Source organism: Pipistrellus kuhlii, unplaced genomic scaffold, assembly GCF_014108245.1.
Source record: "Pipistrellus kuhlii isolate mPipKuh1 unplaced genomic scaffold, mPipKuh1.p scaffold_m20_p_12, whole genome shotgun sequence".
NCBI lineage: Eukaryota > Metazoa > Chordata > Mammalia > Chiroptera > Vespertilionidae > Pipistrellus > Pipistrellus kuhlii.
Genome location: NW_023425427.1, coordinates 7786176 through 7800133, shown reverse-complemented (window position 1 = coordinate 7800133; position 13958 = coordinate 7786176). Strand labels below are relative to the sequence as shown.

At 50.8% G+C, this 13958-nt stretch overlaps 1 protein-coding gene across 9 annotated transcripts in view; it reads left to right on the top strand.

Annotated features, from left to right (window-relative positions):
• PALM2AKAP2 (PALM2 and AKAP2 fusion) overlaps positions 1–6092 on the top strand; it is a 259879-nt gene extending 253787 nt beyond the window's left edge. For all 9 annotated transcript variants that reach the window (XM_036433054.2, XM_036433053.2, XM_036433052.2 and 6 more), the window contains one exon: positions 2096–6092. In XM_036433054.2, the coding sequence (XP_036288947.1) occupies positions 2096–2194 (99 nt within the window). In that variant the 3' untranslated portion in view covers positions 2195–6092. The remainder of the gene's footprint in view (positions 1–2095) is intronic.
• Positions 6093–13958: the final 7866 nt, after the last annotated feature.

Sequence of the window (13958 nt, the reverse complement as noted above, 5' to 3'; positions counted from 1 at the left end):
TCAAAATAATTATAATTACCTAGATACATAAGCTGATGATTGTCAGCAATCTCCTTCCATCGGGTATAAAATGAATATTGAGAATATCATCGCATGTACTTTTCTCAATGGCTACCTGGTTGCAGAACCATAGATGTATTTTTTAGCTTTCAGGTACGCCTTTCAGTGTGTATGTGCGAGGTGAACAGGTGGCCAGTTTGCACAGGGTAGAGAGCCTTATAAAAATGCCTCATATTTGATTACCGCTCTATAGTTTATGAATTCCCTTCACACGATGATAGAAGTCATTATTGCTTGAGAACTTACTATACACTGGGAGTTCTTGCTAAATGCTTTCCACATGGTGCCTCATGTATTCCTCGGGCCAACTCCATACTGTATTTTTTATCGTTCCCATTATTCATACACAGGAACTGAGGCACGAGGGCAAACCTTCCCAAGGTGACACAGTCACGAGGATGTACCCCTAGACCTGCCTGGACTTCAGAGTCAGCCCTGCCCCCTGAGAAAGCCTGTGACGTAGGGCGGTAGTGCGTGTCCATTTTGCAGATGAAGGAAGTTGAGGCACCAGATGCCATGAACAAGAACAGCATGCCCCAGAGCTGGAAATAAAGCTCAGGACTTCCAATGCCCGTCTGGCACTGCTGCTCAGTACCATGTGACCTGCACTGCCCAGAAGAATCCTCTGCTTATAACTATAACACATTGGAAAGCATGCTTTTTCCTACTGATACCTTATTCTTAGATAGAATAGGTGGCCGTGATATGCTCACACACAAAACACTGTATGGCATGGCTTATGTGCGTAATAGACTGTGTCCTACATGTCCAGTCCAGTTGTCCCTGTTGGGAGGACCGAGGGAGGCTCCGAGAGGAAAGTACACTGACGCTCTGGGAAGTTGGTTCATTTGTCAGGGGGGCAGAGAAGCAGGTTGAGATGGACCCCCAGGACCTGCTTACGTCTGGGCTCCCAGCCCTGCCCGTCACCCCCGCATCTCCTTGCTTCTCTGGAGTTGCCAGCATCCCTGTTGCTGTCAAAATGATCGTTCTTAGAATAAGCAAAGCCTTCCTTGCTATTTGGATTATCCACCAGGGTTAGCTCTGCTGGACTTTTCTTTAAAATCAGAAACTTCACACCCTAAGCTAATGCCCCTGCAGTTGAGCTGGCTGGCTTGCATGGGCATGCTTTAGGTGGAGTGCCATGTACTCAAACCATTTCTCACATGTTGGCAACCAACGTGTTACTCAGCTGGGTCTCATCCTGATCAAACCAAAGCATGGAAGTGATTCCGCCCGCTCCCCCCTCCCCGCCTCTTTCCTCCTCACCCAGGAGCCCACAGACTGCTCTGGGGAAGGATGGTGGTGAGCTGCTCATCCTTGATGTTGTCACCTTTTATCTCACTTATTAGCACCTACCGCCCTCACGTTGCATCAAGATGCTTGGGTTGCTTTTCATTGGCCTGGAAAACTATCCTCTCCCCCCAACCCCTTAATGTCTCCTTGAGGCTTAATTATACCCAAGCAGGCTTTTGTGGTATAAATATGATCACAGCTGATACAGATCCACAAAGCCTAATGGATTGAGTTCACGCTGGCCCAGTGGTTTGGCATTGCTCTCTAGTTTGCTTGTGTGCAATGTGACTAAGGCAGCCTAGAGCTCGTGCTAACTCTGTAAGGACATTTCTATGGAAATTAATTAAAATTAAATATTTAGTTTCTCGGCCACACCCGGCCTACGTCAAGTGCTCGGTGCCATGTGTGGCTGGTGGCTATCCTACTGGATGGCCCAGGTCCAGGGTATTTCTGTCAGACAGCACCCATCTTGCAGAACGCTTCAGGAAAATTAGTCACCTGTGTTACTAACTAGAGGTCAAAGAGCGAGGGGACATAGGCTAGCAGTGCACACCCAAAAACCTCCCACCCACCCCCTGTGTGTCCTCCTACCTCCCAGCGGTACAGGCACTGTTACTTCCCCCTCATTAGATGCTGTTGAGAGGGCAAGGAGGAAAAACAACAACAACAACAACGGAGAAATGGGTTTGTATACATAGTTAACATCATGGACTCTGCCTAATTTCTTCCCCTCTCTCTTCAGGTCCTTGAGGCCACGCGGGTTAACCGAAGGAAGAACGCCCTGGCCTTGCGCTGGGAGGCGGGCATCTATGCCAACCAGGAGGAGGAGGACAATGAATAATACACTTCCACCCAGGAAGCTTCCTGCGTGCTTGGGTCACCAAGAAGCCAAGCCATCCACACATCCCAGCATTTTAATGGACTATTTATTAAAGTGCAACCAAACTCAGCCATCCTTCCCGAGACCAGAAGCTGCAACCATGAACCATGACATGAAGAAAGAAGTCCATCCATCAAACTCTACACCCGGGAGTCATCCAGAGAAAGGATTTTTTTTTTTTTTTTTTTTTTGTGGCTCCGAGAACCGTCTGGGTTTGAACCGATCCATACCTGCTCCAAAGGACAAAGAAGTGACAAGCAAATCAACATGGTGGTTCCAGGCAGAACCGAGACCAGCCGGGCTGGGTGGGAGGAAACGCAATGGTGATGGGGCTGTTGGAGAGCAGGGAGCCCAGGCTGGTGCAGCCGACTGGCACAGAGGCCTCTTCACCAGGGGCCCACCTACCACCCAGCATCAGAGGTGTTGGGTGAACTCCGTCGACTCCAGCAGCCAAAACATGGATCCTGTTTCTCTCCTTGCTGAGAAGAGGCAGGGATGACTCCATTTATCTCACATTTCCTTGTTTTTAATCGGGAGCAGTTAATGGTCGCAATACACACAATCCCTATTTTTAAGACAACGTTTCTTCCTATTGCAAAACACAATCTGTTCCACACAAGGAGGCTGAGAGAGGGGGAGAAAGCCAAACCAAATGGATTATTTTAGCTTTAGGATCTCGTCCGCTTACGCTATTGACTGATCTGCAGGTTTAGGAGAACACGTTTTCATGATTATGTTTCTTCCTAGGAAAACTATATTTAGTGGACAACGACTATTTTTATGATGGGATTGGGGAAATATATCCATGTATAAAGCCTGTGCACATTGAACATCTGGTTCAAGAGGGTAGAGGTATTTTTAGAATGGCAACCGTTGAACAAGGGCAGACTCTGCCCTCAGAGAGGTAGATGATGAGAAGTGAAAAGGGGCTTATATTTTACTAGAATGCCATAAAGTGGACCTTAGGGGTGGTAGGAAGAATGGGAAATTATTTTGGATCAATCAGAAATGAAACGTTAAAGAAAGGCCACGAAGGTAGAGAGAGAGGGAGGGAGGAAAAGTGGGGGGAAATAAGGAAGTAAGAGATATTTTTGTTGATCAGCCAGTGTTTTTCAGGATGATACAGAAAAATAAAGACTAGATATTTCAGCTACAAACGCTAAAGATGGTGTGTGTGTGTGTGTGTGTGTGTGTGTGTGTGAGTGTGTGCCTGTCTACACACGCACTCACCCACCTCTTGTGTGTTGGTGTAAAGTGTGTATGCCCATGAGTAAGAGTGTGTGTGTGTGTGTGTGTGTGTGTGTGTGTGTGAGAGGATTAAAATTCCAGAGTGATCATGGGACAGGGTATACAGCGATTTCCTCCAAAGCTGTTCGCCGGCATGAGGAGTGAGTGAGGAGGCCTTTTTGTGAAAAGGGATATAGAGGCACGGAGCTGATGCAGTATTTGTCATTGTGAACTGGCCGGACATGGTGTTTGCATGAGGCACAGTTGCAGGATTTGGAGCAGTTTTGTAACATGACGTGTAGGAAAGCACCGTATTTATTCTCACGCTTTGTATTCATGCCTAGCATACCATAGAGGATGCCAGCTTCACTCTCTCTGTCATGTAAAGCAATATGACGAGGGCGCTCCGTAACCGAGGGCCCTACATTTCTGGATGAGAAAATGTTCCGTTCTGGCCATGAGAAAAAAAAAACAAAACCTGACCAGCATTCTTTTTTTTCTTCTTTTTCTTTTTCCTTTTGTTTTAAAACTGTGGTTTTTACAAATAAGCAATAATGAAGTCAGACCTCACTGAAGTTCGTTTTTGTTTTTCTAAGGTGTCATAAGCTCTAATATGTTATTCTGATGAGTAGCAATTCCACATAAAGTTTGTACGTAGATGTTGTGCACATTATCTTTGTTCCTTTTATTAGACTAGCGTTGACTTAGGGGAAAACTGATCCGCAGACCAGCAGTGGGCACCGAGAAGGATTGGAACTTTCAGGTCATTTGCAAGGAGGATCCTCGAAGACTGTCAAGGGAGCCTGCAGTGTGAAGCCACATTCTACCCCTGGGCAGCTGGTGCCATCTTTGTATGAATCCTGCTCTTGAATATTCCAAGTGAATATTCGACGTGTGCCCACCGCCAGGGGCACCAGATGAATAATATCCCTGTGGCAAGAAATTAATTTTGGGGTGGGGGGAGGCTGGCCCAGAGGTAGACATCCTCGGGAAAACGAGATCTGGGTGAGGTTAGAAGTCCTGTCGGTACAACCAGGAAGAATGCTGTGCCCGGTGAGGTCCAGTGTCCCCAAGGCAGGCTTGGAGGTGAACACCGGTGAGCTGGCAGCCTGGGTTGGCCCAGGGCACAGCGGCCGCTGGCGAGGGTGGCGAGGAGCAGAGAGCTTATGTGGGCGGTGCCAGGAACCAGCCGTGCTGCCTGCTTCCAGAGCTGCCTCGGGATCTGGCTGGGACCCTGGGCACGATCTGAAGAACCTCCCCGTCTTTCACAAGAGGAAGCCGTCCTGGGGATGGGACGTAGCTGGAGATGTTCGTTCTGATGGAAGGAATCCTGTGTGCCTGCTGCCAGCCCGCACCTGGGAAGAGGATTTGCAGCTGAAGGGAAGGCTGTAGGCCACACAGCCATGGGGTCACTTCGGAGGCACACCCCTTGGTCTGTGGCTGGGGCGGCCAGAGGCACTGAGCGCACCGGGTCCTCTGGTCCGAGCTCCGTGTGTAGATCAGGCAGCAAATGCAGAGTTCCCGAGACAGCCTGCGGCCACGTGGCTGTTTCATGGCGGCCCCCTCCTCTCCGGCATTTGTCCATTCCCTCCACAGGTCACTGTTGTCTCTCTCCTCCCGCCCCTCCCCTGCAATCCCACCGACGTGTAAATTCTCTGGGGAAGAGCCAGATTTTTCTCTGCGCTCTTGGGTTTGTTTGTGGTTGTTTTTTTTTTTTACTCATTAAAGCACCATGGGGCCCCTGCTTTGTACATAGCACTGCGCTAGGCTCTGGGCTCCCTGATGACTCCCTATTTAACTCTCTGAAGATGTAACAGGGCCTCCGGCTGGTGGGAAGCTTGGCCCTCCCCTCCGCATCCCTGCCCCCAAGTAGTCTGCAAGCTTGCTCATCTCCACTAGGACAGATGTTTAGGTTCTGCAGACGTTCAAGGCTTTCCTGAAAGTTATTCCGCTCAGCCGTGTTTATAGACTTCCCTCCGCAGCCGAGTCACTCCTGACCAGCCTTGGCTTTCTCATCCAGAAATTGTGGACACGGGCTCTTTCCGTGGCCGGGGGCCAGGCTGTGCTCTGCTCAGAGGACACGGTGCAGTTTCCTTCGCCTCCTTCCACCCGTGCATGCCGCCCACGCTAGACAGTGACATAGAAGCAGTATATCGATCAGTGTCCACATATATATACACAACACACCACACACACACACACACACACAACAAGGAACACTATAACAGTGTTGGCTCTTGCCTCTGAAGACAGATAAGCAAACAATTTTTTTCACAACTAAAAACGGATGTAATTAAACTATGTATTGAAAAAAAAATAGCTTACGTGTTTAGAGATGATGACTATATCCAATTTTAGTGACAACCAATTCTCCTGAATTCTAAGCATTCAGTGAGTGAGCTGCCAATTTTGATTTTGTGTTGCTCTTTACCCAAATGACATTTTTTTTTTCTTTTCTTTTTTTTGAGGAGGAGGAGGAGGAGGGGGCAAAAGCAGCAATACTGTGTTTGACTATTACACTCTGAATCCGGCTCTCCTGTGTATGTTAACCACTGAGATGTCATTCCTCTGCTTCGGTTTTATAGTGATTGTGAGGCATTCAATGCAAGTATACAGTTATTTTCTCATTAAACCCCGGTGTGTGTTGTGTGTTTATAAACGACCGCTTCTCATTGGGCTGTGGGAGGGAGGTCAGAGGCCTGAGTAGCTGGCAGCATCCAGTGCCCTTGGCCGCTGCTTCTGCGCGGCAGGACCTGCTTCCTGCTCATTTGGAACCGAGAAAGCATCGCAGCTGGTGGGGCGCCCCGTTAGCTCTGTGGGCCCCAGCTGCCCTTGTTGGAAGCCGGAATCTCTGAAAGGACCCACCGAAATACTGCAGGCACCTCTGGATGAGGTGGGCAGACTCCAAGGTCAAAGAGAAGGTAGGACAGATGGTAAATCTCAAGCTTTGCCAATGGCTCTTACATTTTCATATTTATTTTTTAAACATTTTTTTTGTATTGATTTCAGAGAGGAATGGAGAGGGAGAGATGGAAACGTCAATGATGAGAGGGAATCATTGCTCTGCTGCCTCTTGCACAGCCCACACAGGGGATAGAGCCCTCACTGGGAACTGATCCGTGACCCCGCGGTTAATAGGTAGACTGGGCAGAGACCGGTTTGGCTCAATGGATAGAGCGTCGGCTTGGGGACTGAAGGGTCCCTGGTTCGATTCCAGTCAAGGGCATGTACCTTGGTTGCGGGCATATCCCCAGTGAGGGGTGTGCAAGAGGCAACTGATCGATGACTCTCTCTCATCGATGTTTCTAACTCTCTATCTCTCTCCCTTCCTCTCTGTACAAAATAAATAAAAAATAAATAAAAAATAGGTAGACTGGGCGAAGCTCTCATTTTTTTATATATATTTTATTAATTTTTTTACAGAAAGGAAGAGAGGGATAGTTAGAAACATCGATTAGAGAGAATCATCAATCAGGTGCCTCTTGCACACTCCTTACTGGGGATGTGCCTGCAACCAAGATACATGCCCTTGACTGGAACCGAACCCAGGACCCTCCAGTCCACAGGCCAATGCTCTATCCACTGAGCCAAACAGGTTTTGGCTCTCATTTTTATTAGTACAGTAGAGGCCCAGTGCACAAAATTCGTGCGTGGGTAGGGTCCCTAGGCCTGGCCAGCAATCAGGGCCAATCAGGTTCCCTGCTTCCGTGCCTCTCCCTTCCCTCACTCCCTCACTCCCCGCTGCTTCCACTGTTCCACACCGGCCCCTGGTGGTCAGTGCATGGCATAGTGAGTGATTGAACTCCAGGTCAACTCCTCAGGGGACAATTTGCATATTAGCCTTTTATTATATAGGATTTCCAGCACCTTATTTGGCTCTCCTCTTAAGAATTCGGAATTTCATACTTTACAGTAGGGGTGTCGAACTCAATCAGAGAAGAGGCCAAAATCTAAAATCCAGCCTAAATCGCGGGCCGAATGGTTTACTGAACAGTCATAAACTGTCATTGTGATGGAAACGCAGCGGAGTGCAGTGATGACAGCGCGGGTGCGGGCCACATTGCAAGGCCTGGCAGGATGGATTTGGCCCGCGGGTCTTGTGTTTGACACATGTGCTTTACAGGCTAGTCAGCTCCCTCCCCAATTTCATCCTGCCTCCCTCCCTCCCTCTGCCTCCTGACGCCCCTTCAGAATCCAGCTGCTTTGTTCCATCTCAAGCCCTTGCACTTACTTGCATCCCTGACCACCTGCTTCCTGCTCTCCCTTACCCACCGCCTATCTGCACCCTTCCCTCCACCTCGAGTCCCTCTTCATCTCTCCCCGTCTACGTGGCTTCTTCCAATCCTTTTTCAACCATATCTTCCTCTTCTACGGGTCTGGGGACTTCCCTGTGCACCTGTCCTGCACAGCATCTCCTCACCTCTGGGTTTAGAATTCTGTATCGAGAGGTTGGGGGGAAGTGATACAACCTCTTTGAAAATGTGATCAGACTAGTAATAACGTGGACCACGTATGAAGCACTGAGACTGCGACAGGCACTCCCATGGTCCCCACGCAGGTCCTCTGTGTCTCACAGTCCTCGGATGTACTATTTTGATTTCCACTTTACCTGTCGGGAGACCTGCCACAGCTCCTAAATGGCAGCACTTGAATTTGAACCTGAGCACTCTGACTCAGGCATTGTTGTTTTTTTAAAAAATATTTTTTTAATTGTTGAAAGTATTACAGATATTTCCCATTCCTTCCGCCACCCCCAGCCTTTTCCCCCCCCCCCCCCCCCCATGTCTTCACGACATGATTGCTTTTATTTTACCCTATTATAGATGTCCCCCATCCATCCCTCCTTTCTTACCTCCAACTAGCGGCAGCCACCCCTCTCCCAGCCTTCCCCACTCCGTGGTCTGTGTCCATGGGCTATATGAACCACTCTTCACCCAGGAACACACACCGGCAACTGTACATGCACAGTCAGTAGGTCTGATCACGTGTGCAAGGTCTTGGTGACCTCACAGCATCTCCCTGTACTCTGCAGGGAGAGGGCTCTAGCAGATCAAGGCCAAGGCTGTGGTGAGGTGCGGAGTCGGGGGAGGGGAGAGGGGTTTCTTCATCTGAATGAATTCCCTCTGGGCTCTCCTCGGGGATCAGCTCTTACAGGACTCAGTGAGAGGAGCTGGCCCAGGCATCTCTGTTGCCAAAGAGGAGGCAGAAGAGACCACAAATGGGGTGATGAAAATGCGCTAAAATCAAACTGTGGGGATGATTTGACAACTCTACTAGAAATCACTAAGCTGTACACTTGAAATGGGTAAATTTTATCGTAGGTAAATTATACCACAAAGATGCAGCCAGGGAGACAGAATAAAGAAACCAGAATAAGAGGTCACGGAAAAAGTCCAAGGAGACCACACAGCCCTAGATGGACAGGAATGAGTGGAGTCCATGCCAACACGTGACCACCAGATTCACCGCGCGCACACACACACACACACACCAACCAGGGCCAGGAGGGTTGTGATTGGCTGTGGGTTCAGATATCCTGGTCCTCTTTCTATCCATCCTAACATCTGGGCGTTAGGCAGAGCCAGTGAGTCGAGGCACACGGACTGAGTTTGGTGGGCAGGGCTGCTGAGCACTCGGACTGAGAAAGGCCGGGGAGGGGGTGTGGTGCCGTGTGGTCCAAGTAGACTGCATTTTGGAGGGGCTCTGAGGAGGCTCTTCCTGCAAAGCACTGACCCCTCATGGGCGGGGGCCGTGCGCAGGCCTTTTGTCTGCGAGGAGAGGTAGAGGGAACCTGTGGCCATCTCCCCTTTTTTTACTGGTGGCAAAGAGACTGTCTTGTGGGACACAGGAGGCCATAAGGTTACTTTGGAGCCTTGCTCATTCTAATTGGGGAATTCCTGGGCCACACGAGGGTAGGGCCTAGATCCCTCCCTGCACAGAGCCCACACAGCATTCAGAACGGGCCGCTGGGGCGCAGATCACGCGGGAGATTGGAAGGGAGCCGTTCCAAAGGTTTGGAATGTGCAAGACGACACTCAGGCAAAGACCGGGGCCTCGGGAAATAACTGGAGAAGCCACACGGGCCATTTCCAAAGGTGGCCCCAAGCATCCAGATGCTTTCTCTCAGAGAAAGAAAAATGTCTGCATACTACAGATTAAAAAAAAAAAAAATTCCCTGAGATAACGTAGCCTCGGTGGGAGTTATCCAGACATTGGTTTCTGAGTTCCCAGGTGGCGGGCTCTGAGCAGCGTGGGATGGATCTGCCGGTCCCTAGAGAAGTAAAATCACGAGTCTCTCCCTCCTTGGCTTCCCTCAGCCCTCACATCTAGACAGCATTCCGTCTCCGCAGTGGTCAGCTGCTAACACTCGTGTGGCTCTGGGGGGGCACTGCTCTCGAGTGCGGATGGACATTGGCCTCACCTGGAGGGCTTGTTAACGCCGCTGGGCCCCATGTCCCGCGTTTCTGATTCAGGAGGTCTGGGTGCGGCCCGAACACTCTCTTGCTTGGAGATGCTGCTGTGGCTGCTGCTGGTGGTCCTGGGACCAGGGACCTCACTCTGGAATCTCCCGTCTGGAGAGTGAGTAACCAACAGGGTCTGGGCACACCACCTCTGTTGGAAAACTGGCGAATTGCTGCATGCTTTCTAAGCTACGGGTACAGTCATGTGCCATTCTGAGCTGTTTCGAATATTGGCTGCGGTTGGTATGTGTTTGCCCAGCTTACCGGCTCACTGCTGCGTGGGCCTTGGAGAAGCAGAGCTGAGAGTCCACCCAGACTCTCCAGTGAAGCCCTTCTCACGGGTCTGAGCAGGCGGGGAAGAACAGGTAGAGAGGATCATATCCATATATGCTGAGGCTTAGCTGCAGGGTCCCAGGCGCATTGAACATCACCGCCTAGTGCTGTGGTTTTTTAAGATATTGGCGCTTGGACCTCATTCCTGGACATTCTGACTTATTTTCTCTAAATGGGGCAGACGGGGGTGTGGACTTGGGTATGTTTTCCCAGCTCCCCAGGCACTTCGAATGCAGAGCCAGGGCTGTGAGTCACTGGTGTGGTGGAGAAATGTGCTTCGTGGCCTGATCCACTTCAGAAAGTTCTGGCGGGGAAAGATCCAAGGGAAATTAGGGGCCTTGAGGGACTGAACTGGCCTGGAAGCCTCCATGCCGGTGGCTGTTAGGCTCAGCTGTAAAACTTTTGAGTTAATGAGGAGATGAGCCACAAAGATACCATAGGCTTGCCCTGCCTGTAACAGGTGCATGCAGAGAAGGAGCTCAAGTGAGCAAAGGCCCCAGATGCCACCAGATGGTTTCTGCTGTAGGAAGCATGATCATCCTTCCCGTTTGTCCTAACAAGTGTTCGCCAGTTTTCATGGTGTAATTATTCCTGTGGTGGCCGATTTCTGGATGCCCAAAGTTGAAACAACTGGTTCCCATAATTCTAAAATATTTAATAATTGGTGGAGAGCAAAGCCGCTGTGGTGAGAAGACACACTGAATGACCCAAGATGTAGGGCGAAAGCCCTCCTTAGTAAGAGTGCACTATTTTCAGTGTTTTGGGTTGACTCAAGATGGTCACTTCTGCCTGCAAGTATGAAATGCGGCCAGTAGATGGCAGTAATCCTTAAAATCAAAACAACTTCTGAAGCTCTGAGCCTTCCTGGCCAGGGAGGGCGTTTCCCACCCTTCATGCTAGGCTGCACTCCATCGGCAAGGACACGCGGCCACCCCAAAAACACCGCCGTGCAAAACTCCCGCTGCTGCAGTCCTACATGCGGTTCTGGCGCGGCGTTCTACTTACATGTGCGTTTCCATGGAAAACGGCCCGTGGCCACCAGAGGGCAGCATTCCCCTGCGTGCTCAGATCCATAAGGCCCGCCCCAGGCACTGCCTTGAGAGCTTTAACCTGGATGATTTAATTCAGTTCTCACAGGGCTCCTCTGCAGTGTCTACTATTAGTGTCAGCCCCGGCTTACAAGTGAGGAAAGGCATGCTCAGCTTGGATAACTTGCTTCAGGGGATGCGGCCCGGGGTGAAAGGAGGATGCACACCCAGGTGGTCGTGCCAAAACCTGTGCTCTCACCTCCCAAACTCCCTTTCTCGTGGACTTGGTTCTGCAGCAAACAGCCCTCCAGCCCTGGTCCCGGGCCGGCTCTGTTTCCTCTCCGCCCAGGAGAGCCCATCTCAGCACAGACCAGCACCAGGAGGGAGAGGGCACTGCTGACGTTTGGAGACGGGATTTGTGCATTGAAGCGGCTAAAATGCGGGAAGATGGGTAGGAGTAGGGCATGCCCAGTCCCTGCCAGAATCAGCCAAAGTCACTGAGAGCCCACACCCACTAAAATTCCTGCTGCTTCTGACAGGTCCCCTGAGCACGCAGGCATGGGGCTAAGTGATCACACGCACTTACCGGGTTATGCAAATGTTCTAGAATGTGCCACAGAAAGCATCTCCAGCCCTCCAACCCAAAGCACCTGTTTCCTTTGGCTCCCACTGTTCACATGTGCATACATACATACCTACATGCACACGCGTGCACACATATATTACTGAATCACCCCGATTCTAAGTGTCCATTTCTGTATTGGGTCGGGTAAAGCTAGACCGTCAACCAAGAGCCCCAATGATTAATTCAGTGGCTGGAAGAAGATAGGGGTTTATTTCTCACGTTCCAGTACACAGGGAGCATTCGAGGTCCGAGGACAGGCTTGTTGTAAGCGGCACTCAGAAGCTCAAACGTTTTCCGCCCTGTTCCTCCTGCACCGCCAGGGCCTGCTGTCATGGTCCCGCCCTAGGAAACGGTGAGAGGCAGCAAAGCCACGTCATGGAGTAACAGTGACAGGTGGGCCCAGTCTCTGCATCTTCGCCGGACCTTCAGGAGCTGGGACTTCCCTGATTTAAAACATATATATATTATTGATTTTTTTTAAAGAGAGGAAACAGGGAGAGGGATAGAGAGTTAGAAACATTGATGAGAAAGAAACATCGACCAGCTGCCTCCTGCACACCCCCTACTGGGGATGTGCCCACAACCAAGGTACATGCCCTTGACCGGAATCGAACCTGGGACCCTTCAGTCCCCAAGGCTGACACTCTATCCAGTGAGCCAAACCAGTTAGGCTGACCTCCTTGACTGGATGGAAGCAGACAGCAGACTGGCTTCTAGAGACTGGGAGGCAGTAATTCTGGGATTTCCACAGCTATTCCGAAAGCCGGCAAGGGGACAACTCTCAGCCCGAAGGAATAAGCTGTTAAAACCTTCATTGAGGCTGCCCATGCTCCCTCATCGCACAGTCCACATCCACGTTCTCCCTTCCCGCGGTTATAACAGCACAAACTGTGGGAAAGAACAGTTAGCAGGACCAAGGAGAGGATCACGGGACCGCCCACCGGCCCTGAACGTCCTCCAGATCAGGCAGGGCACCCGCTGCATCTTAACACAAAGGATGACGCGTGCCTCCCTCTGGCCCCTGCATTCCATCCTCGCTCCGCGAGGGAGCAGTGTTGGCAAGCTAGGGAGGACTTACGCGGAGGCTTATGGGAGCGGTGTTGACATACTCACAAGGACTCCTGGGAGGCTTAGCCTGGACGGGGACGTCACAAGGACAACCACTCACAGACACAAATAAGCTGACTGTGTTCCAGTGTCCCTCAGTCATGTCATCTGTCTCCTGTGCAGTGCTTTTTGGAGCCTCTCAGGGTCATGCAGCTGCTTGTACGTGTGCAAGTTTCTCTGAGCTGAGTTGTAAGCCGTATAAGATGGACCCAAAGAAGGTTCTGGTGGCCGCCCGATACTTTTCCATGTTGTTTAGTCTGGGTTCCTCTCCATTAGTTTGGAGTGACTTCATGCTTATCTCCCAAGCTGCCAGAGGATGGCTATGACCCTTAGCTAACACTCTGTCTATATATATAAAAAGCTAAATGTCCATCCGACCGACAGACCGGTAGCTATGACAAGCACTGACCACCAGGGGGCAGACGCTCAACACAGGAGCTGCATTGATGCACACTGGCCATTTAAAAAGTGACAGCACCACGGACCTGGAGCAGACACACCAACACTCAGCTTCCCCCAAGTGGGACATAGGCCCCACCACCACCCCAGAGCGACACCCCACTAAATCACACCAGCTTCACTATGAGAGTCCCCGGGCCCAGGGAGACTCTGGGCGTCCAGTGCTCAGGGGCTTTGCTGAAGGTTACTAAGCAAACTTGTTAAAATGGCAGAGTCTGAAGTTTCAAAGGCATCTTATCCTAGAGGCACAAGAACCATTTGAGGTAAAGACTGACCTTTGTGAAGGAGGCTACAGGCCTGGGACGTGACGCACCCGCATGGCCCGCCCAGTTAGGAATCCGTGATCAGACCATCCTGCGAGGTGAGTCTCAGTCCCTGAGCTTGCCATCCCTGCCAGGGGCCCTCTTCCCCTTCCCTCCCCCTCCCCTCTTCCCCTTCCACTCCCCTTCTCCCTCCCCCACGGCCTGTCAGCTCTATTACACAGT